General features: G+C 53.7%; 3 protein-coding genes across 3 annotated transcripts; 1 reads left to right on the top strand and 2 right to left on the bottom strand.

The window, feature by feature from the left end:
• Window positions 1-823: 823 nt before the first annotated feature.
• IUM83_17618 (Tetratricopeptide-like helical) lies at window positions 824-5,161 on the top strand (the record flags this gene model as incomplete). Its single annotated transcript, XM_067942580.1, has 2 exons — window positions 824-1,028; window positions 4,878-5,161. 2 exons carry the CDS (start codon window positions 824-826, stop codon window positions 5,159-5,161), a joined length of 489 nt encoding a protein of 162 aa, XP_067779966.1.
• A 4,039-nt stretch (window positions 5,162-9,200) lies between these two features.
• IUM83_17617 (ABC transporter G family member 31) lies at window positions 9,201-13,911 on the bottom strand (the record flags this gene model as incomplete). Its single annotated transcript, XM_067942579.1, has 5 exons — window positions 9,201-9,482; window positions 10,100-10,152; window positions 10,234-10,564; window positions 10,661-10,767; window positions 11,847-13,911. The coding sequence occupies 5 exons, from the start codon at window positions 13,909-13,911 to the stop codon at window positions 9,201-9,203; spliced, it is 2,838 nt and encodes a 945-aa protein (XP_067779906.1).
• A 3,524-nt stretch (window positions 13,912-17,435) lies between these two features.
• Window positions 17,436-19,226, bottom strand: IUM83_17616 (Integrase, catalytic core protein; the record flags this gene model as incomplete). The annotated part of the gene is made up of 1 exon (XM_067942578.1): window positions 17,436-19,226. One exon carries the CDS (start codon window positions 19,224-19,226, stop codon window positions 17,436-17,438), a length of 1,791 nt encoding a protein of 596 aa, XP_067779915.1.
• Window positions 19,227-25,179: the final 5,953 nt, after the last annotated feature.

Here is a 25,179-nt window from a genome sequence, read left to right as displayed (position 1 = left end):
AAAATTTCCCCTATATTTTATATCCACGATCCCAGAGGAGAATGTACGCTTTGGGGCGTGGTTGTGTTATTCGTGTCATGTGTCGGTGTCAGTTTATCGTGTCTACCCTAACCTTATCGCACTGATGAATAAGACTAATGAGACCAGCTGTGTCGGTGTCAGTTTATCATGTTTACCCTAACCGTACCGCGCTGATGAATAAGACTGGCGAGACCAGCAGGTGTCGGTTTCAGTGTAACGTGTCCACCCTAACCATATTGCGTTGATGAGAGAGATCAGTGATACCAGCTGATGTCGATGTCAGTTTTTCGTGTCCACCCAAACCCTATCGCGTTGGCACACTGCGCACTATGACATATGTGGGAATCCTATAATGACATCGGCGATGCAGTACACGTTATTGCAATGCACAACGAAAGTCAAGGCGTGTTCTGAGGTCGTCTATCCCTGATGAGTCGCCCTGGAGGTCTGCGAAGTCTGTCCTACTCAATTACTACAAGAATACTGCTATATACTACAGGATTTTCTAAAAATTTGTTTAAAAATATCCCTACCCCTATCAAATCAACCCTTGTCCAATACCAGTAGAGTATCTAAAAATCTCGTCCAATCGCAACAAAGTATCCAAAATCTTTCGCGAGGGCACGATCATGCTACTGTCTCTAGAGGAACGCGTTGCCACGTTCTACTGATCTACACGTGGCCGCTGCTGTCGACGAGCAATTCGGGCGACTAGGATTTTGTGTACATCTGGGACGATCGCACCAACTTCCTGGACAACCACGCACTGCGTGACACGCTGAGTCTGGAGACGCTCTACGCCATGTTCACAATGGTGCAACTCAATGTGTACGAGCCGCTGGGGTGGATGCTCAAGCTTGCAATAGTGAAAGCGGTGGGGCTGGACGCGTGGTGGGTTCGACTCGTGTCGGTTGTTGTACGCTTTGCGGCGGGTTTCGTCTTGACGAAGGTGTCGGCGGCGGTGCTGGATATCGACTACCTGATGTCGGATTTGCAAGGACCAGGAGGTAGAACGGGGCTGGAGCTGCAGAAGAGAAAAGAGAGGAGCAGTCTCCACTTGCATGCCTGCTGCATGAGTGCGACGACGTTCATAGTCCACCCCGTTCACGTCGAGGTTGTGGGTTGGCCTTCTGCAGAGCCTTACACGCTCGCAGCACTTTTCAGCTATTGGGCGCTTCTCGTTCACGTACGGAAAATCTACTACAATCTGGAGCAGCTAGTTGGAGGTGACAATGGTGACAGTTTGACGGGTGATTCGGGCGCGATGCAAAGAGTGCTACTCAGAGATTCCACGCCAAGCACTCTAATTTCTGCAGGTAAAGCAACCCTTTCTTTCCAAGATACAAATACTTGAATGGCTGACTTCTCGTCTGCCGGTTTGTAGGGCTGTAGATGTGTGCGTTATTGTCAAAAAGTCCAAGCTTGATGTTGCCCACGGGATTCGTTCTAGTTGACGCTTGGGTGTTGCTGCAACTCTCACCGCAACAAAACCAGCTCAACGCAGGGCAGCTGATTTCGTACGTTGTCAGGAGATCGTCGACGGTCGCGATTTTGTTTGCATTTGTCTCTATCATGGCCATTTCGAATTCGGAAGGATGGGTTCCAGACGTGGTTTCGCTTCCCTCGCGGATTGCATGCTTAAAGCACTTGCGGCACCAATGTGGCTGCTGCGGTGTCTGCTTTGGCCTTCAAAATTGCGACCACACTACCAAATACACCCGGGCGATCTCAGTATAGTGAACCCGGAGTGTATCCTACCGGCGATGATCACGCTAGTCGTGCTAGTTTCGGCGTTATGGAAGTTATGGAACCGCACGCTTCGAAGCACGTGCTCGCACTTGTTTTCTTTGGATGTATGCTTCTGCCGGTGTCTGGTTTGATTCGCCATGGTATTGTCACCGGTGGTGCGGATCGATACGCTTACCTGACTACAATTAGTGCTGTGCCTACGCTGGATATGCAGTTGCGCATTTGCTGCTCCGAGGAAATAACACTCCAAATGAAAATCGACGACTGGCAGCGCCAGCATGGGATGCACCAGAACGGAAAGCGCCAAGAAGTGCTCGATACTCAAAGCAGCAGGCAAACATCTCGGATGCCTCGCTCATTCGCACAAGCAAAGCGTATTGGTGGGCGATATGACTATTACTGAGTGGAACGCTGCTTTCGATTTCAACGAGTCTTTTGAGTCATTGGCGAAATGAAGATTCGCTTTATGAGTATTCCCTTCGGTACGTTGTGCTATAGTAATGAACTAGTCGCCATTCTGCTCTAATAAATTCTTTGTGCGATTTAGGACGGACCCGAGTGATTGGAAAATCTACGGCCAACGGGCCGAATATCGTCTCCGTGTCGGACGATGCGGATCTGACAATATCGAATGCCGACAATTATGGACTCTGGCTTATCAATTTTCGCCACGCGGTACACTGAAGTCAGAACTTTATCGGCTACATCTTCTCGTGGCTCTTGGTGACAACGACCGCGCTTGTGACGGTTATTTTGCACTCCTGAAAGACAACGCCGAGAACAGTTCTGTACACAACAACGTCGCGGTGTGTCTAGCGATGCGTGGGATGCTGGATGATGCACATGCACACTTTTATCAGGCACTTCGGCGCTCGACAATCACGGAAACCATGGCGACACACATTAGAAACTCGCAAGAATTTCATGAATGGGAAGAAGCGCAGCGTAAGCGTAGTGGTCCATACGAAGCCTCAGGTTTTGTAGGAACCATGGCATATTAGCGGCGTGAAAAGGTCTACAAGTACCAAGTGCAGCCATGAAGTACATAACTTTACTCCCGCACGGGCAGGATTGATTCGCAGGCTTATGGAAAAGGAGGGTGTAATGATTTACAGTACTCACAGGATGCTAGGTCCACAATTATCGAGATCTAGGCGTCAGCAGCAGCAAGAGCTGCTCAATCATAAGTGCTTGTTTTAGTTAGTGCTGTCGACGTCGAGGGTTATCGGGGTGTTACCGGAGATAACGTTAACTAGGTGTTAAACCCCTGTTGACGTCATTTCATAACGATCGGATAACACCTCGGTCAGAGGCTATTTCAGTAAATAGAGTAAAGTCAATTTGCGGCAGTCAGTGGCATTGACGTGGCTTATTAATACTAGTGGCTGACCTGCCTCGGCTCAGCGCCGCTGTGGGGTGCGTTGTTCCGCTGCGCCTCGTACGAGCACCACACCAGCTGTCAACAGCACGGAGGACGAGGAGATGGCACCACTGCAGCAGCACCGACAGGAAGAGACGACTGCGCAGAGACGCAAGAAATGCACGCAATGAAAATGGAGGTCAAGAACGTGCTCAAGGCCTGGGTGGTTTAGCCCGTGGACAGCACTTTGCCCACCCGTACGGATCCAGTAGGAGGAGGAGGCACTGGCACCCATCGACGCCACGCAGATCTCAAATTGGTCACGCGCAAGAACCTGTGGCAGCCGATGCTACGCTCGTTGGGCGTAAAGGTCATTCATTAACTTTCTATATTGACGGGCCGTGAAGGCCCGCGTGGCAAAAAACTGGGCATGCCGCCTACTACCCACCAGTTGAGTCTCATGCTTGGTTCTCTGGCGGCACAACCATTGTTGACACAGGAGCAACAGGGCTGATGGTCGATCTTGCACCTGGTGAAGATCGTGATGCCGTCGATCAGTGCCGCTGGACCTCCTTGCCCTTGGCGCTTGCGGTATCCCTCGCCGCGTAGGTGGAGGTGTAGCGAAGCAGCCCCCAGCTTCGCGCCGATTGTCGTCCATCTTTAAATACTTAACTGCGGTAGGTCTTGATATGGAAGGGCGTGGCGAAGTCGGCGAATGACTCTGCAGTTTCTCTAGGCAGATTGAACTGAAAGCCCTGCAATCGACGCTAACTAAGCACCATTGGGAGGTGATTTGACACAGCCAAACCAGCCATGACCAGAAGCGCTCGGATCTTGTTAGGTGCTTAATGAGCGGTGCTCAGCCCTATTTGAGAGGGTATGCAGCCGCTCCTTGCTCTTGAAAGCGAGGCGAAAAGAGTGCTCCCTGGTTGTAAATGTGGCAGCTACGAAGATGTTGGATATGGCACATGCCAAATATGTTTGTACCGACGACGTGGTACGTGTTCTTCCTGATGTTTTGACCAATGAAATCGCCTGAAATGGGAGGTGTTATGGGGGTGTTAAGTCTACTAACTTAGCATCTATCAGACGTCGAAGCGGCTCGACGTCAGCTGACGTTAAAACAGGTGACGTCGACAGCACTAGTTTTAGTGGGTAGCTTCAACCAGACAACAGCCAGGTGTTCTTACACTGTAAGGGCCCCGCATCACAAGCGGAGCATGCACCTGCTGCACGAGGAGCAGCAGGAGCGGCGTTGTGGCGATCGCTGCGTAAATGAGCCTGCAGTCTAGGAGGACACTGACGTCATGGACGCGATATCCCAGTTCTCCTCGTGCAGCAGGCGCGCGGTCCTCTTACTGCGGGGCCCTGGTACTGCTCTTGCATCGTGCGCATGACCCTGTTGGCGCGGACATTTCCACCGGTGGCAAACACTTCGCTGCTTTTGTTACCTTTGTAGCCGCTTGGCGCGCAATACCGTGGCTGAGCTGTTACTGATATGCCCAGAAATGTTTTGAATGCGTCATTTGGCGCAGAATTTGGGACTGTTTCCGGAATAGTGTCAGCATTTGGCATTTACTAGTACCTCACTGTACGTTGCAATGCACGATAAAAACAACTGGGATAGCCGGTCTTCCCGCATAGACAAAGGCGTGACTAGTCAACGATTGGGTGGCACCATGTACAGAGCCGCCTTTCACATCATACATGTTTTCACTGTGCTCACAATTCAATATTGTATCTCCAGTCAAGAGAATGGAAACCCCGTCATGTTTCGAAGTTCCCAACGCGCAGTTGTCTTCAGACAGCTCCAACCTATTGGCCTTCGAGGACGTAGGCGACGAACTCTTGCTCCGAGATGCTGAAGAGCTACTCGCGGCGTTCACCAAGAAGAAGCTGCCACTATCCGGAACGGAACGACGCGAGCGCTACCCCAACCGGCAGAAATCGGAGCGTGAACGACTGAAACAAGAAGTGGTGACTCTGACTAAGCGGCTGGAAGCTCACATGAAGCAACAGGGATCCAACTAGCTGCTGGCCTTGCCTCTCAGGCGATCAGTCTCAACGTGGAGAATCATTGCTATGAAGGAGAAGCGAAATCGTATTGTTGCTGAAGCGTGGCAAAACCAATTCCAAGGCGCGGTAGCGGACCAGGCGGCGCTGATTGTCGATCTTCAAGACATGATCTCGAGACGGATGCGTCGGGGGAAACGGGGTGACGTTGAGGAGTTGCTATCGCTGACGCAGGCGGAGGCGCTGTTTTACTCCAGCGACGCGATGCTGATCGAGGCTTACTTGGGAGAGTTGACGAACGTCTATCGAGAAACGGATCGAATTTTCCATTCGTGTGCGTCGAGCGTAGCTCCGCTGGGCGGATTCAACTCCGTGATGAAGGACAATGGTGACGTCGAGTACTTCGAGATCGCCGATGTGCAGCATCTGCTTTTTGGCTACCAAAGTGTCTGTGAAATTGCCTGGGGAGGTATATAGTTGCCTCACCGCCAAACGGAGCGACGGCTTCTCAACGCGTCCGCAGGCTGTGAAAATGAATTTGTGGTCCAGTTTCGCATCATTTGTCCACGAGAGCACGGAGAAGACGTGACGTTTACAACACACTTTGATGGGAAACGATACACTGAGCAAACCCGCACTGTAATGGTGTGGCGTGGCCTCATGGAAGGTGAGGGGGAATTCGCAGGTCTCCACATGGAAGAGACGGGGTGGTGTGTGGTCTCTTCAGAGCTCAGAGGTGTTTCAGATGGCCCCTTGACGATGGTCCAGAAGTATGCGCGTGTCGTACCGCTACATTTTAACGTCCCAAAGGCAAAAGTGCACGAATTTTCTGCGCTTATCCTCCAATGCCTTCACGAGGTTGCCTCGACAATCGCTGCGCTGATAGGCAAACTGGGAAACAAGGCGCCAGATGATGTCGTGGCTGTAGTGGAATTCTGAAAGCGAGGATAGATTGTTTTAATGACGATGCTTTCCGCTGTGGTTATTGTTTGTGTCGGTCTAGCATGGCTCTGCAACGTAATTGATATCAAGGCCATTATGCTCCAGAACTATTGTACTTCAAGCTCTAGAACCCCCCCCCCGTCTTCTTACATTTCGCTTGAATTGCCCAGTACTCCCTCCTGTGTAATTGACGCGCCATCGAGCACGTTGACAACATACTCCATACTCCCCAGGAGTCGAAGCAGCGCAGTGATCCAGTCGACATCGACTTCCAAACAGAGGACGCGACTACTAACTTCGTCCAATACAAAGCTCATCGAGCAGTGGCACGTGATCCGCCGGTTAGCTCTCAATGTGATCATATACAGAACTGATCAGGTTTATGAACAGACCTTGATATTTCAGTAGGATGGGAAATGACCGGTCGAGGTGACACTTAGTGTGTCAGGCCGACGTGAATGCCTGTCGGCGGGACATTCACTACGCAACAGGCAAAGGCAGACACAGGTGCTGGCAGCTTCGACGTGAGGCATGCATTAGCGAACCCAGGTGTCGACACCTTACGTGTGCAGTCGGCGATGGCAAATGGCAGTACTGCGGTGTCGGAGCCCGCTCATGACGTGCTACTGCTAAGACTACCGTCTGTAGTACAAGTACACCGTTCGTGTGCATGGTCACGTTCCATTGTTCTAAGTTTCGACTCGGGTATTATGGACTTCGTACGCTACGCGCCCGCACATTGTTGCGCTTGGACATTAAGACGACGACTACGATGATTCGGACGATACGTGCTGAAACACGCTTGCCGCTAGCGGGCACGCTAATGCCGATGGGGGCCTGAAGGTTGATACACAGGCTGATACGTAGGCTGTTAGAGATGTCGCGTGACCGGCAGGAGCCCCTCAACCTGTGACTTCGGATGCCAACGTTGCGATGACTCGTAACATCATCTCGTGTTGACTGTTGTCAACCCGGAGCACGTACAAGTCGCAGGAAATGACACAGCGTCTACGAAGGTGGCGTTCCACCGTTGCGAGCACGTTGCGCAGACCGAGTACTGGCCGGACGGGGAGCAGCGTCGTGTAGTAGTAGCGGTGACCAGGAAGCTCTCGTACTGGCTCATGCTCACGCAGGAGCCAGCTCGGGTCCACGGCACACTCGTCCGAGGACAGCAGCACGTTCCGGCAGCCCAAGCACGTGCGCGACCGCGAGTACTAGCTATCTACGTTCGAGTTGCCAGTGTTGGAGCTCAACGCTTTTGGCCGCGTCCCCCACAGTCGTGGCATCACTGTCGGCCGTGCTCAGGATACTCACGTCGACGGTCTCGGAGCCAGCGCCGCTACAACAACAACAACCACTACTACTACTACTATTACCACTGCTGCTGCTGCTGCTGCTGCTGGTGGTGGTGGTAGTGCTGCTGCTGCTACTACTACTGCCGGAAGTGTCGTTTACGTTGGCGTGGGGGGCGGAGGAGGGTCGGTGGCGAAGGAGGAATTATCCGTGGCCCCCAGCGGCTTGACCACTTTCATAAGGCTACAGTAGCGTACCGCAACCATATACCTGATAAAACCTTTTTTGCCTGCCACCTATTCGCTGACCATGACATGTTCAGACGCTACATGTGCATGCACTTTAAGCTCGCTAGCTATGCTCAAGGATGCCAATTGCCTTATGCAAAAAGCCTGTTCGTAGATCTGATCAGTTCAGTATATGATCACAATGAGATTCTACCGATCCGCCGACCCAGAAGGCGCTTTCCCAGCGGCATTTGAGCGTCCGTGTTGCCGCGATCCTTGTCGAGGTGCGGAAACATCATGTCTAACGTGTCCGCCGATATTATGACAGTGAACATCGTAGTAGCTGCGAGAATTCCGAGAGTTGCCGCCTCCACCCGCTTAAGGTGCATTGCTGGGTACAAGAAGTATGTTGCGTATCGGTGTAGCTGCTGCGCCAGACCGCCAACCCCGGACGCACTCCCCATGACGATATCTCGAGCGAACTTCAGTTCCACCAGAAGTGACTTGATCATGGGGACATTCGCAGGAGGTTCAGGTTTCCTGGGAAGACGAAGGAGTTTTGTAACCACTTCTATCTCCGCGCGACCAGAACTCAAGGGCCGTAACGGAGCTCCACACACAGCTAAGTAGGTCTACCATTCTCTAATTCTCCTCCGTTCGATAACCCGCCTCACCACACCTTCCAGCGAGGCTTGTCAGCGAAGGTATGCTTTGCCCCCCTAAACGAGTGAGTCGCCGCTACGGAAAAGCTCAGACCCACCAATTCCGATAAAATCCCTGAATTTTGGAAGCGGGTTTGTACGAAGGTGAACGCCTTGGCCACGAAGCATAACGCATTTCCGCTGCCGCTGGCGTGAGGTGGGCCTCCTTGCTGTATTTGCATGAGGCCATCAATTTCCTTTCGCAGATCCGCGTTGGCCTTCTCCAGATTGAGTAGATATTCTCGCTGCCTTTGGCGGTAACGGCTCTGGTTAATGCGGCAACGCTCTATACGCCGTGCCACCTTGGCGTTCTGCAAAGTCGGATCTGTCCGTGCACGCGCTTTTCGGCCTTCGCGCTGCTGCGATGTTCGCAGAGTAGCATCACTGGAAGGTCACTCATGGGGCAGTCTGAAGGAGAACCTTGGAAACTGAGACTCAGCTCCAAACGCCCGGAAACGTGCACTTACCTCCATTGCGAACGCTCAATTAAGCAGTCGTCGGGATGTCCTCAGACCCACGATATTTCACATGCACCATACATCGACATTTTGGCGTGAGTAGGGAACCACACATAAGTGGTGGTGGTGTGTTCAATTAGATGAGCACGGACTGCTTTGAGTCGACAGATTGTGCTCAGGTATGATACTTGCCTCTCACAAAATTGTGTGCAGTATTCCTACCAACCTCACGAAGTGGTGATTGTTCTAGGTTACACCAGCCAGGGCGTCAAAGTTGGGCGTGCAAGCAATGTCTTCCCTGCCGTGCTGCTGTCAGTTAGAAAGAATGGAATCACTCGATCTCTTCCTGCAGCCCGGTCTGCAGCGCTAGCGTGAGCATCTCGAGCATGTTGGCTGTGGCGGCGGCCTGCTCGCTCTCATCGCGGCACTTCTCCAGCTACGCCTTGGTGAAGAACTCCGGGTTGGACCTGCTCTTCTCGTCCAGCACCTTCAGCGCCTGCAGCACGATGTCGGCGTGGTAGTCGGCGACCGCCGCGGCCACCGCCTTGAGCAGCTCCACGTAGCGCGCGGACTTATCGTTGAGGAAGCCCAGCTGGTCCCGGCGGAAGTCTGCTGCGCCGTCCGCGAGCTGGTCCAGCGTGCGCACCACGTCCACCAGCGTCTCCAGAAGCTTGGGTGGCAGGTGCTTCACCACGTCGTCGCAGAGCAGCGCTGGGTCCTGACCGAAGGTAGCGGGGCCGCCGCACCTCACAGGCACCAGCTGAGGCTTGGTGGCCCGCGCGCGCCCCACTCCCACAGCGGTCGATCCGCGGAAGGAGCTACGGGCTGGTTCCGTCCTGCGTGCGGAGCTCTTGTGGATCCGTGGTCGCGCCCTACGGCGTGTGAAGGTGGACGTAACCGAGATGCACGTCTACCAACTAAGCGACTTCCGGTACGTCGAGGTCGATAGCCAGCATGTTTCATCAATTCACGGGCACTACTAGAGTCGCAATAGAGTACAGTGCCCACTCTCGGCAACTGCAACTCATCCACAAACTGCTCCAGCCACACGGCATCATGGGCTCCCGTGTTGGCCGCTATCAACTCTGCTTCACATGTGCTTTCTGCTAGGATGTCTTGCTTCCAGCTTTTGGCCGAAATTAGTTGTCCATTGCAGTACACAGTAAAGCCACTCACAGATTTCATGTCTCCCCCTTCTGAAGCAAAGTTGGCATCTGTATAGACCTCAATGTGGAGCTTCTCATTCTTCCTAGCTTCCACCAAATCATAATGCAACCCCATGTCCTGACTGCCAATCAAATAGCGAAGGACTCTTTTGGCTGCTCTCCAGTGTACCGCCGAGTACTTATCCAGAAACTTGCTCAGAATCCGGATCGCAGTCGCCAACTCTGGACGAGATCCACTCACCAAGTACTGCAGACACCCAACTAGACTGCGATACGGTAAGCACTCATCTTGCTTGTGCTCACCTTCTGTTGCTGGTTGCAACTTCACCGCATCAGTTGTCATTGGAATGTGCACTGGATATGCAGTATCCATGCGAAACTTCTGCATGATGTCCTGCGCGTACTTCGTCTGCTGGAAGATCACGTGCCTCTCCGGGTCGTACGCAATCTGCAATTCCAACAGGTAGTTTACATTACCCAACTCCTTCATATTAAATCGGGCCATCAACTTTCTAGCTATGAACTCCACATCTTGTTCACAGCCAATTAGCAAAATGTCATCTACATAGATCGGTAAGAGCACGAGGCGTGACTCCACACGAATCCAGTAGAGAGCCTCGTCCTTAAAGCATCTCTGGAATCCGAACTCCACCAATGCAATGTGTAGAGTACTGTTCCAATTCCGCGGTGACTGACGCAGGCCATATATACTCCTCTTCAAGAGACATACCCAGTCCACGTAGCCCCTCTTCACGTGCCCTTGAGGCTGCTCCATGAAGATTACCCTGTCGGTGGGTGCATTGAGGAATGCAGTGACAAAATCATACTGCTTCACGACTGCACGCGTCATCCCCGCGTAGAGCAACACAAATCTCAGTGTCTCAAAACGAACCACTGGAGCAAACATGTCGTCAAACTCCAATCCCCAATATGTAGGCAGCCAAGAACTACCAGTCGTGCTTTGCATCTTACCAAGCGGTGTTCATTCTCCTTCAGCACCCAAATCCATTTATTTTTGAGTACATGAGCGTTCTCGGGTCGTGGCACGAAGACCCAAGTCCCATTCTTCAGCTGCGCTATAAACTCCTCCTTGGTGGCCTCTAGCCACTTCGCACACTGGGGAGAGGCCATCATTTCATCCCACGTCACTGGAACATGCAGTCCCATCATTGCAGTTGCTGCCGTAGACGAGCTCAGCACACTCGCAACGAAATCTTTCAGGTGGACAGGTTTCTTCTTCGCGCGCTGTGAACGACGCGGGTTATTCACCTCTACAGGCACGTGACGCTTTCTTTTTGGCGCCGGTCTTTTTTCTTCTAGACTCACTTCCGTCTCATTAGGTTGCTGTGCCGCGCTATCAGAAGTATTCACATCCTCCCTTTGCGCGCGCACATCACCCATCGCACAGCTCAACTCACTTGGAACAGCGATCTCCGTGTGCCCAGCGTCATCATCACTATGCTCAACAGAATCAGGGAGCTCCACAACAGGTAACGGAACAAACGGCAACTTGTTACTATCAAGATCAGGTCGACGCCGCTGGCGATAGACAATGTTCAATAATTTCTCAACATACTCGCTTGATACCGTTGTTTGCTCGTAGAACTTAATATTCTGTCGGCGATGCTCACTTATCACTCCACTTGTCAAATTGAGGAGTCTATAGCCTTTCGTCTTGGTTGCGTAACCCACCATCAAGGTAGGTGCACCGCGCATCGACAATTTGTGAGCCCGATAAACCTTATCCACAAACTTGAGAGCCAAACAACCAAACGGGCGCAAGTGTTTCACACTTGGCTTCGTGCCATACACCTTTTCATATGGGGTCAAGTGGTCTTTGTTGCCCTTTGTACTTGTGCGGTTTATTGTTTCAATTACGTACGCTGCGGCCTCGCCCCACAACAAGCTAGGCATACCGCTGCTGTACAGGACCGCTCTCACTTTCTTGAACAATGTGCCGTGCGCCTTCTCGATCAAACAAGCCTCCTCTGGCGTGTGAGGATGCGAGAAAATTTGCAGCGACTCACCAGCCAATTGCTCGGCCATTGTCGTGTTCAGAAACTCAGTGCCCTGGTCGGAATGGAACACACTCACCAGCATCTGATGTTTCGCCTTGATGAGATCCCGAAAATCCTTTAAGCGATCAACAGTCTCATCCTTGGTCTGCTGTCCATAGTACCACTGAAATCTCGAGCCTTCATCAATCAAATGCAGGTATACAGTGTACCCCTCCATGGTCGGTACTTGTATGAAGCCGAGATCCATGTACACTTTCTTGAACGGCACCGTTGTCCTCTTGGGAGCTGTTTTACGAAACGACATGCGCTTCATTTTAGCTATATCGCAGTCGTAACACTCCCCTTTAGCCTTCTGGCCTTCACGCCCCAAGTTTATGCCCACCACCAAGCCCTTGGTTTCCATTTCCCTTATCGCCTGCCAGTTCGCATGGGCTAGACGTAGGTGCCAAAGCTTTAGCGAGGAGGAGGGCGTACTCGTAGAAATCTGCAGCACCGACATCACTTTGCATGACCGCGGAATCTCCACAACTGACTGATACAAACCATTCACAATTCCAAATTTCCACGTGTATTTCATCGTAGAATTTGTCAAAGTGATCGATTCTTGATCGTCACTTGTTTGGGATTTGAACCCGTGGTGCACGTACATCAGCCGCTGCGAGAGGATGTTCGTGGCGCCGTCCACAAACAGAGCCTCGATGGTGATTGGAACCTTCATCCTTGTAATGGCATCAGTCATTACCAATCTGACCAAACCCTTGAACTTCGGCTTCAGCGTAGTAGATTTCTCCACCCACTTCATCACCGTTACTGTGTCTTCGGTCATCGAAATGAATGCATCGCGGCATCCACATACATTTACGCTTGATGCATTATCCAACACGAACGGCAAACACAATCCATCAGCAGACTCAATCGTCGACAATTCATTAGTATAGCAAAGCTCATCATAACTCTTCACCACCTCGATCATGTGGACTGGCTTGCCTTTGGACTTCTCCTCGTAAGGGTTGTAGTGTCCCGGTACGCCGTCATGGGTGTCGTCATTGCGTTGTCCCTTGGTAGCCTGCTTGCCCTTGCCTTTCTTGGCTTTCTTCGATTGGTCACTCTTCGGTGCAGTGCAATCGCGCTCAAAGTGCCCCCACTTACCGCAATTCCAGCACTGAATATTTGTTCGTCTCCGTTTCTGTTGTCCACATCGGTCTCCACCACCACCGGAACGCCGCTTTTTACCTTGGGCATAGAAAGCACTCTCGCCGTGGGGCTGCTGTGGTGCAGGCGTGTATCCAGCCGCAGACTGAGGTTGAGCATTTTTCCTCGCCCGCGCTTCTGATACCGACTTTGCCTGCTTCATCCGTTCTTCTCGGCTGGTCAATTTCACCTTCACTTGCTGCAAGGTGTAATCGTCGAGATTGTCAAAGGTCTCAACCATACTTTCATATTTGTCACCAAGACCAGTCAGTAAAGCAGTAATCACCTCACGATCGGATACGTTTTCACCCATGAGAGTCAACTCCTGACGAATAGCCTCTACACGATGAATGTAATCACGAATGGATTCATTATCTCCATCAAATTCCACATTCAACAGCTCACGACGCTTGAACAGAGCTACAGCGAACGATTTCTTCTCAAAGTCTTCTACCAATGCGCTCCACTTGGCCTGTGGCTTCTCCAAATGCGCCAAACGCACGCGAGTCCCGTCGTCAAGTGTGTTGGTGAGAATGTCGTTGAGAAGCACCACCTTCGTCTTCCACTTCTTTCGTCGTCTCGCCGCCTCCTGGGATCCATCCCGCTCAGTCTTGGTCTCCTCTCCGACGAGGATCTTCCAGCACTTGCGAGCCTTCAACGCCGCCTTCAGTCCCTCCTTGTACGCGAGGAAATTCTTCCCATCGAATCTCAGGTACCGAGCAGTATCAACATGATGGCTGCCCAGCCCTCCTTGGTTTGGGCTCATAACCATGAGAATCTGTACTTGTTCTAAGCTCACAGACAGTCGAGACTTTGATATGCGTGAGTAAAGGCTGGCTTTATTGTTGTGGTTAGCTCTGCTCTCTACTCGGCGAAATGCGGAATGATCTTGTCTGGGCCGGGGCGGAGCCCACTGGGCTGTGGGTTCATTAGGTATTGTCGTACGCAGCCAATGTGAGAGGTCGCAACATATTTCTCATACTCTCCGATACCTCGACGGATGGACTCACGCGTTTTCGCTAACGAACGGTCAGTCGGTGATCAAAGTCGATGCGTTAAATTACGCATTACGACCCGGTCAAGGCGTTAACTTCACCGCATTAAGCGCAACAGAACTCCGTCACCAACAGGACGCGCTAATTGCAACTTGCCGCAAGAAGAGATCAGGTATTCCAGCTGCCGTGATGAAAAGCCTCTCTACCCCTTTTTCGCCTACAGATATAGCCCCCTTAGTGAAGCCAGCCTCACTTCAGCTTGTTCACGTCCGTCGTTAGCACATAGTAGACTTCTCTACCGCTTCCCGCGCCAACAGACCTAAGGTCTTATATACCGACACGGCACCAACATTGAGCGATCCAGTAAGCCATGCTAATATCCGCCGATCAAATCACGACCCCCCCCCCCCCCCCCCCCCCCCCCCCCCCCCCCCCCCCCGCTGGCGCCGCAGCGCCGCGCAAGCTGCCTCTCAACAGCCAAACCTTGATAGCTCTGACAACGGTAGTGACCCAAGCTCCGACGAAGAAGATATCCGAGAAGTACGGCAGATGAATGCCCCATTGCTCAAGCGCAGGCGATTCAATGGCGACGACACTAGCTCCGAAAGCAGCGCCGCCCCCTCCGACCGTCGATCTTGCACCCAACGGGGGATCCTATTCCACCCGTCTCCAGCTGACCGACATATTCAGGCTGCTATTGTTCGTCATCGTCACAAAGGTATGGTTCCTCAGACATTACTTCAATCAGTCCAGCAGTCACCACACGTTGATTCCTTGCGACGTCCGCCGTGCTGCGAGGGCTGCACTCCTTCGTATTTGATCTCGGATTGTCGATTATGCACTGCAGAAGAACACTATGGGACGAGGAGGTCATCAGTAGTGAGAAGGGAGTCAACCTCTGGGATTTCTTGGCCAAGAACGGATACCCAACACCCCCAAAAGTGACCAGCTACGCCGACTTAATAAGCGCGTTAAAAACGCTTCACAAGTTTAGTCAACACTTTTACAACAGCGAGACGGTAGAGTTTATCTCAATCGCGAAAGATTTCGTCATCCAATACGCTGATCATGCTCGCTATAACCCGACAATGGAGCGCCTTCTTGCCGTTTGGGTCAACGGGAAATTCAACTTGTTCCGCAACATCATCATCTCGGCAGGGCTCGAAGAGGCAATCAAAGTCTCAGCGCAGCTTAGCCGCAGCGACGATAAACTGGCAGCTCTCCGTGACTCAAGACGATCCTGGAAACAAGCGTCAAGTTCAACACGATTTCGCAATCCCGACAATGACCGAAATCGTTCCCACCGCCCTTCAATCTCTAGCCGTATCCCGCCCGACGTCTGCTCGCGTTGCCGCTCGGGGAGGACGGTCGCAAAATGTACCTGAAGTACCTGTCCAAGACGTGTTGTGTATTCACAAAGTGCTCAAATTCTCATTTCCGGCCAGAGTCGCTGACAGAGAAGTAAAAACCCTCATTTTGAAACGCTGGGGTGGCCTTGGGACTCCGTTCGCCGAGTTATGACTGTCCGACATCAGCCACGAAAGCGAGCACTCGCAACTGAGATACATTCGCTCTGAAGAAAAGAACTACAACAATTTCATGTTCACATTACAGCGTGTTCAGGTCGCAAACCAAGCCATTGTCCGGGAAAATAATAAAAACAACGAGATAAGACTACAGCTACCTCCGCGTCGAGAAGGCCTGGAGGACGATGTTGACGCGGATCATGTACAATTCTGGACCTCTGAGTACCCGAACGATGTCGGATAGCTTCTGGGAGCGTTGGTTTGGAGGCCGCGACAGACCTAAGGCCCAACAAGGACTTGCCCGAGCTCGCAGCACCGGTGGACACGGCGCTCGCGCCGATCGTCAGCGAATGGAATAAGTTCGTGCGCTACGGAGTAAGGCCCCGGTGGACCACCGGGCTTCCTCCTAGACAGTCTTCTCGCCCCTCGAATCACTCTGGTATCCAGTCAATGTCAAAACAAATCCGACGTCACATGCGTGTCAGTCAACGCGACGACCGATATCTGATTGTTGACGCTAGCATACATACTAGAGCAGTGGCCATAATTTTTCATAAGCCCTCATGGAGCGGTCGAGAAAACTGGATCCGCAACCGGTGAGATTCGTCCAATTAACGACTACTCAATCCCTCGTGGTCACTCCGTTAACGACTACCCAATTTCCCTTCGATCTCGTACAATCCGCCGCGTGATATTGCAAGGCGGATTCATCAACTGACGTCCTCTCGTATCGGAGAATACGTTCAAATGATGCTCGGGGATGTTTCGGGCGATTTCCGCCACATCCCAGTACATGCCGACTCGGTTCACATGTTCGCTTTCGTATTCGAAGAATTCCTCATCATCGACCTGTCGTGCGGGTTCGGATGGTGCGGGCCACTATCTTTTATTCGATCGCAGGCGTCATCATCAACACACTCTATGAACATGGAAACATGCTCGGTCGCCAATTCACCGGTAATGCGTGTTGCGACGACCACACATGTATTGAGGTCGACACCGAAACAATGTGTTTCGACGCAAATATGTGGTTAAACCGTGCGATGGCCACTGTGCTAGGACCTACCGCAATTAATGAGAAGAAATTCACCACTTGGTCTACCAAGTTCAAAGCGCTCGGGCTCTTCTGGGACACAAAATCAGCATCGGTGTCAGTGCCCGCTCAAACACTCGCAAAGGCTTCCCACCGAGTCCATCAACTTCTGTCGACTAAGATCGCTACTCGAACCCAAATGCTTAGGGTGAGCGGAAGTCTCCGCCACGTGGTAAGCTGTTTTCCACCAGCTCGCGTGTTCATACAAACCTTGCAAGACGCAGCGTCTCGCTGCCCAAAATACGGTCAAATTTCATTGCCAACCCCAGTACTCGAAGACCTCTGTTGGTTTACCGGAGTTCTTCAACATCCATTGCGGTTTAACGCCATACCCGTTTTTCATTTCGCCGAGCGGTACGATCCACAATATCACGTGTTCATGGATGCAAGAGGAAGCGGCCTGTGCGCTATCGAGCCATCTCTAAAACAATACATTCGACAACTGTAAGTTCCACGACACGGGGTGAGTGCTTTGACGCAATATTCACAATGTTCTGTTCTTCGCTTAGACTCCTACTCAACCCATTGGACTGGACCTCCCCCAGAGGTCCACAAAGGTCCAGGGAGATGAGTTGCTTGCGCGACTGGTGATCACCACACCTGATGGCTGTCCACAGTTGCGCTGCTTGTCCAACGTGCAGCCGCGAATAACACATCCCCCACAAGCAGCGCACGAGTACGTTTACTCGGCGCTCGAAAGGCCACACAGGCTACACTTGCGAGAGTGCTGTCCGGGGACGAGAGCTTTCGTCAAGAGGTTTGCCGGCATGTCGCCCGTCGGCGTGTAGTGCACGGCGATCTTCCCCTCCTGAAGTAGGCTCTTTGCCGCCTTGAACTTCACATCTACGGTCTTAGATGTCTCGTTGAGTCCTTGGCGCTTGAGGCGAGCGATGGCAGGTTGGCTGTCCATGGCAAACACAAGCGGTACCTTCTTCCGGAGTACTTGCTCGACGATCAACTGCATCAGCTCGGCATCTTCAATGGCGTCATCTGCAGCCACATACTCAGCAGCAGTACTCGACTTCGTCACAACAGTCTGTTTCTTGCTAGCCCATGCAACAGGGCACCCGAAGAGAAACACGACACGGCCCGAAATTGACTTCCGGTCCTGGTCATTCGCCCAGTTAGCATCGGAGGCTACGGTGATGTCGTCACCGGTAGGCTCCAATGTCAGCTGCATATTTCTCGTGCCAGCCAAGTATCTCATGCGGTACTTCGCCGCATCCCAAGCGACCTTCCTCGGATGTGCATTATGTCTTGCAAGCTGTCCAACTGCGAAGCAGGTATTTGGCCTTGTCACTCGAGCCAGATAAAGAAGCGCTCCAACGGCTTCCCGATACGGCATTCTCTTCACCACGACGGCTTCATCTTCTGGAACCACATTGTCCATCAAGTCCAGCCGGGTGCCTGGGACCATTGGCGTCTTGGCGGGTCGCGCCTCGTCCATCGCAAAGCGGTGCAGCACCTCGTCCACGTACGAGGCTTGCGATAGCAACACAATCGACGGGCTTGAACGCTCGACTCGCATGCCGAGGAATTGACTGGGTGTACCCATGTCCTTCACGTCGAACTTGAGACTGAGTACCACCATTAGGTGCAACACTTGCTCCTCGTTGGCATGCGCCACTAGCAAGTCGTCTACATACAGACACACCAAGAGAAGTGAGTCATCAATGTACATGAAATATAAGCAGGGATCAGATTCCGTGGGCACCAGCCCATATTTCTTGAGAAACGCATCGATTGCTTTGTTCCAATCGCGGCCTGCCTGTCGGAGCCCGTACAGGGCTTTTCGAAGCCTCCACACCTTTCCACGTTGCTCTGGCGTTCCGAATCCAGGGACTGGGCGCATGTAGATTTCCTCCAGGAGATCCGTCTTGACGTCCGCTGCCGGCACGTCGGCTTGACGAACCACAAGTCCCAGCTTGGCGACGATCACGAAGAAGATGCACACGGTCGTCAGGGCTGCCACAGGCGCGTAGGTGTCCAGAAAGTCGAGCATGTACTGCTGCCGATCGCCACGGGCGCACAGCCTGGCTTTGAACTGAATGACCTCTCCATTTGCACCAGTTTTCACGCGAAACTGAAGTGTGTGATCAAGTACTGACGCATCGGGAGGCAAATCCACCCACTCAAATGTACCATTCTCGAACAGGGCCTTGACTTCGTTCTCGATGGCTTGACGCCACTCGGCCCACTGAGGTGATCTTTGAGCCTCACGAAGATTAAGAGGTTCACCGAGAACCTCCCCCAGAACCACGAAAGCGACAGCAGCGAAGGACGTTTGGGCCGCTATGCGACGAGATCGGCGCTTGGCTGTAGACTGCGACTCCTGCGGAGCCTCACTGTCTTGATCACTTTCTTGCTGATCTTGGTCGTCACGTTCGTCACCGCTGTCTGGGGCAAAGTCATCTGGGTCGTCGTCACCAACGTCCTCCAGCTCGTGGTACACCCGATCGATCAATTTGGCCATGTGAGCCTCAAAAACTGGGTGACCTGGGCCTGGTAAATAGACCTGGTATCCCTTTACTTCATCAGTGCAACCTACGAATACACCAAGCTGGCCACGCTTGTTGGAGAACCGCTGGTACTTGATCCGAATATCATCTGGAACGCGAACTGACAAAGCTTGTCCTAATATTGGCACCTTGCTGACGTCCGGTTTTCTCTTGAATTTTTTCTCGAATGGACTCATGGCCTCCCCTCAGTGAGGGATCCTGTTGCACAGGAACGCTGCATGCTTCAGTGCATCTCCCACATCTGATGTAGCAAGCCCGAGTCTGTGAGAATGGCAGACGCCATTTCCGTGACAGACCGGATAGTCCATTCATCGACGCCGTTCTGGAAGGAACTGTAGCGCGTCGTGTGTTCTTGCCACAGGCCTTCTCTCTGGACTAGCCGACGAAAATCCTTGTTGAAGAACTCCGTACCGCCGTCTGTCCTTATGACCTTGATGTAGGTTGCAGGGACTTCGGCCTGGCGCTCGATTAGCTTCAAGAATGCTCGGACTTTTGGCGTTGCCTCGCTCTTCTTCTTGAGCAGATACACTTGGAGGAAGCCACACCAGATCACCACCATGAAGTACCGGTGTCCGCCACGCGTCTTCGTCAGTGGTCCACTGAGGTCCGCGTGCGTGACGCCATCCTGAAACTCGTCGCTGCTCGTTCGCTCCGCCGGCGGCGCGTGTTGCAGAGCCTTGGTGAGTGCGCACACTACACACGCAGGAGGCTTTGCTCAAGGCTGGATGTTCATTCCTCTAATGATCTTGTTTGCGGCCATCCACTTGAGCGTCTTGTAGTTCATGTGCCCCATGCGCCGATGCCAAGTCTCGAGTTCGCGACCCAGCACTGCAAACGCCGACGACATGGCGACGCTGGCTGATCCCAGCAAGCTCTCCGGAGTGAGCACAGGATACACTCCGTCATCTACGCGCGAAATGCACCCCACACGCCTACGGTTTCCTCGAAAAACCGTGCATCCGCGAGGTGTAAACTCCACGTCATGTCCAGTACGAACCAGGGTCGAGATTGAAAGCAATGTCTTGGGAAATTTTGGCACGTAGTATACATTTTCAAGCACGAACTCCCGCGCGGAGACTCCTCCTTTTCCATCGTCTACTATCGCCTGGATCTTCATCCTTCCCTTGACTTGAGAGACAACCGTGCGACCGTCAGCAACCTTAATCGCGAGCGCGGGGCTCGTGCTGGTGGCCACGATGTTTTCCAGTCGGCCCGTCAGATGGTGAGACGCGCCCGAGTCCTACAGGATAGGGCACCACCTGACGCCAGCCCTTCATTGGTCGTCCTCATCGCCCTCGCTCTCTTCCTCGCCTTCTGCGTTAAGTGCCGTGCCTTTACCAAACTCACCGTTCTTGTCGCCCTGCAAGTAAGCGCGGCAGAAATCAGCGATGAGACCCGTCGCACCGCACTCGTAGCACTTGAGCGAACTCTTGGTGTTAGTGTAGTGAAGCGGACTGCGAGACGAGAAGTGACGAGCGAGGCGCGCCAGTGGACCGTTGCCCAGAGTGAAGGAACGCGATCTGTACGGATTCTTCTGCGGAAAGGGGTGAAAGACGCCTCAGATGCCAAGTCTGGGTCGGAGCCGTCATTCAGGGCTCTAGGACGACCTCACTTTAGTGACACCCCGCTTGAATGTCCCCGTCTCAGGTCTGGGACGACTCCCGTCCTAGGAGCTCCGGAGACGCGGTCTGGAGGACCCCGTCTCAGAGATCAAGCATCATAAATCAGAGTATGCGTCATCGAAGTAGGGTTAGGCATGGAACCGTAGCTTAGCAATCTTCAAGTAGTCAGTCGGTAGCATAGGATAGGTGTAAGGCTCAGTCCCGAATCTTCTTTGTGCCGCTCAAGTGGATTTCTCCCTTTCGGTCCAAGGCTTCCGAGTGCCGGCAAGCAGAGCCGCCCCGATAACGCGGCCACCCGTCCCTCGGTCGTCGGTGTACTCACCCTCAGACCCGTGCCCAACAGGAGGGACACGTTAAACGATACCGCTCAAGCACGCCCGATACCGCGTCGCTGAAGGCGAAGACCCGTGCCGGTCCCGATAACGCCGCACAAGACCGCGTCGGCCCGATAACGCCACGCACCCCAAGGACGCGACGCACCGATAACTGCACGTGTTCAAGGTCAAGAAAGGAGAAAAGACGGATCAAGGACAAGACCGTCCCAGTAAGGAAGACTTCACGCTCCAAGCTTGAGCTACTCGTTACCCTATGCTGAGATACGCTACTCAAGTCCCGGGGAAATATCCGACGCGCCCACCGACAACGGACGCGACGGGTTTGTGCGAGGACGACTTTGCAGATTTCTGTGAGGGCGCTACTCCACAATGGTGCCGCGACCCGGGAGTACTACCCCGGAAGACGGAGTAACGATCAAGCAAGAACCTGGAGTGGATGCGCCGTCGATTGGAAGGTCGTCGACGGCAAGTGAGCAAGAGAGACCGGACGCGTTGTGTAGCTCGGAGGGAACCTTCACGACAGGCCATGGTGCCAGCGACGAACACGAGGGCTACGATGAACAGTTTGCCGTTCCCGATGTGGCTCCCCACGGAGCCACCCCGGACCTCGGTTCACGCCGAGGTCCGACCGGTCTGAAGCCTGAGAAGGCGGAAGACCAAAACCCACCCACCACCAAGGCCGCCGCCAAGCGCAAGCCCAAGACGAAGAAGAAGCTGCGCGCGCCAGAATCCGCCGACGAGAAGCTGCCCAAGACGGGAGGCAAGAACGCGAGACGCCAATACACGGAGGAGGAACTGGACTATGTCTTACGCAAGGCACAGTTAGCTCGCCTGCTAGAACGCGACCCGATTCTGAGCTTCGTCCGATCAACGAGCTCACCGGACCGATCCAAGAACCGGACTGGGAGAGCATCACGGACGTGCGGATGGCAGTGCACGCGCTCTTCGGTATGCTTCGTGAGTCGGGCTTCGTGCTGGGTGCGTTCGAAATGGAGAGAGTGTTCGACTGGGAGCTGGCGTCCTGGAAGGACTCGATCAAAGCTATGATGGTCCCCTTGGCTTGGTTAGTCGGGATGGTCAAACGCGAGGCTAAACCGCCCCGCGCCGATCCGGGGGTGGTTCCACCGCCTCTGCCGCGACCCCAATACCAGTCGAGTGTGGGCTCGGACAGCAGCATCGAGTCCCCAAAGCGAATGCCGATGCCAGGTCGTCCGCCGCGAATCATGCAACTGACAGCTGCACCGACGCGGACGGAGACCCCGCCCCCTGAAGAGAACGTGATCCCTAAAGCATTGGAAGACGCGATCATCCGACTGATGCGGTCGACGATGATGCGCACCACGAGTGTGCCAACTCGTACCGAGCCGGCACCGACTGTCAGGACGATGCCACAAGCGACGACCTCGCGAGAACCGGCGGAAGTTGCCATGGAATCCGTGAGTTCACGATCGACGCCCAGGTCCAAGCGCCAGGCGCGCGATCAAGACGAGGATCCGGAAGACTTGTTCGATCAGGAAACCGGGACGCCGAGAACTGCGGCCGCGGTCTCAAACGCGACGGCCGGAACGGGTCTCACCCGAGTACGTCTCTCGGCGTTTCCTGAACTCAAGGAATTCAACGGCCGAGACGCCAGCGAAGAGAAAGCTGGAGCATGGTTCAACCGGGTAAAGTCCGCGTCGCGTCGCGACGGAATGACGGGAGAAGAAGTGTGTGCGCTGTTCGGAGACTTGATGGCATGCCCCACCCGCCAGCGGTACTTGCAGCTATCCAAGAACGTCCGGAAGTCATGGACTGACCTCACGGAACCGTTCAGGATCCAGTACTGCGGCAAAGGCGTGTCCATGGTAAGTCGCTACTACCATGCATCGAAGCACCCCGACGAAACTCCGCTGGAGTACTTGTACAGGCTCAACGTGGCGGCCGTGCGGGCCAAAATCCCCTATGCGGACGGAACAGCCGAGGAGAAACGGGAGGACGTGGAGCTAGTCATCAACACCCTTGGGCCCAGGAACAAGAGTTGGCATCCCGTCTCACGCTCATGGAAGTCCCAGACGCGGATGCCCTGGAGAAGAAACTGCGGGCTCGACAAGGGCTCGCTCATCAGAAGAAGGCACTCTTCGGGTCAAACAAGTTCCGACAGAAGGCACCAGTCTCGCCGGCGCCACCCCCGCGGGCGGTGCACGCGATCCATGCCGCGACAGACGGCTACGACTCGGGGCGAGAAAGTTGTGACAGCGAGAACCAGTTGTACGACCAGGATCGGGATGAGGATGACCGGGCAAAAATGTTTGTGGCCGGCCATATGCCGCCGGGGGAACCCGCGCGTCGCGACGCTGGAATAGACGACGCGGGACGCGACCGCCCCCCAATGCCGACATTGTAGCTCACGTCGACACTTGGAGGGAGATTGCTGGAGTTTGCTGACGTGCCAGAAATGTGGTGGCCGTCACCCGACGGACCGCTGTCTGCGCGCGTGTAAGGCCTGTGGAGACATGCACGACATAGGTGGATGCCCAATGGAAGAATTCTTCAACCAGCTTCGTCAATGGTATGATCCGCAGAAACACGCAGGGATGCTTCCACCGACAGCTGAAAAGATGTTAAACTAGATCGCTCGCTGGGTCGGAAACCAGTACGAGACGAGCGATCCGTTTTAGTCTATGCATTCGTGACCAAGAAGACGCGAAAGGTGGTTAGTGAAAGCTCGGCTGCCTCCAACGATAATACATGTGAATCCAAACGGGTACGTACCACGCGTGAGCGTGCTCCTCAAGTCACGACCCTTAGGTACGCGGACGAGAATGCACGAGAACCCCTTCTGGACGCAATTGACTTGCAACCGGGAGAGCGGCGTGAGTACTCGAAACATTACGCGCCGTAGAAGTGGTACAAACAAGCCAAGATTCACGGGAAGCTAAACAACCGTCGCGGAGTGTTGCTGCTCGATACAGGTGCCGAGCTGTCCATCATGGACTCCACCTTTGCTCGTGATGTAGGCTGCCTGATCGACACAGATGTGACACAAACTTGCGTTGGAATCCACGATGAGACGTACTACATGATCGGAAGAACGAGAGTAAAGATCACCTTGGCGGGGAACTTGGTGTACTTCATGGACCTCTGGGTGGGGGATTTAGTAGGCCAACACGCGATACTGGGGATGAACTTCATGGTCCCAGCTGGAGTACGTATCGACACGGGGGATGGGACCGCCTGCCTGCCGGATGAAGTCCGCATTCAGCTAATCGGGAGGCGATCCCTGTATGGCGCCAAGATGCACACAATATCCGCCGCGTCGCCACTAAGGATCGACCCAGGACGGACACAGGACGTCCCGCTGAGACCCGACCGAGTCGCACTGCTGCTCTGGGTAACTCGAGGAAGTCGTGGGTCATCACCCTCATCAAAGGAAGGATCGGGCGGAGATTGTATCTGCGTGTTACGAACATTGGGGAGCGAAGCGTAACGCTCGACGCTCACACTCCAATAGGCTGGTGGACACCCGCGGACGCTGTTCCGTGCGCGTTTGGTTTCGTTCAACCGGGTTCACGCCGCTACCAAGAATGGCAGAACCTGGTGTACAGCGCTACCTGCGACGCTGACGATGTCTAGGTTGGGGAGGAATCCAACGTTCCCATGACGGAACGCCCGACATACCAAACCCCGCAGAAAATCCTGCGTCGAGATGGGGGACGGTCTGCCAGCCCTGAAGGAGAGTGTCCAGACGCGCTGCCCGTGATCGCCGCGATTGTGACCACTCAGAGTGAAGCGACAGAGAATCGACCCAAGATCGAGAAGCACGTCGAAGCAGCCCAGGGGACTCGCGTCTCAGACTTTGAGATGGATGGCCTGGTTGAAGCGGAAGAGGACGCAGTCCTCATCCATGAAGGCTCCGACCTCTTCGCGGAAGACCTGGAGGCAGAGATGGCAGTCTTGCCGATCTCTCGCTG

This window comes from Phytophthora cinnamomi, assembly GCF_018691715.1.
Source record: "Phytophthora cinnamomi strain GKB4 chromosome Unknown Contig131, whole genome shotgun sequence".
Taxonomy (NCBI): domain Eukaryota; phylum Oomycota; class Peronosporomycetes; order Peronosporales; family Peronosporaceae; genus Phytophthora; species Phytophthora cinnamomi.
The sequence above is the reverse complement of the archived record's forward strand: the minus strand, read 5'-3'. Positions and strand labels throughout refer to the sequence as shown.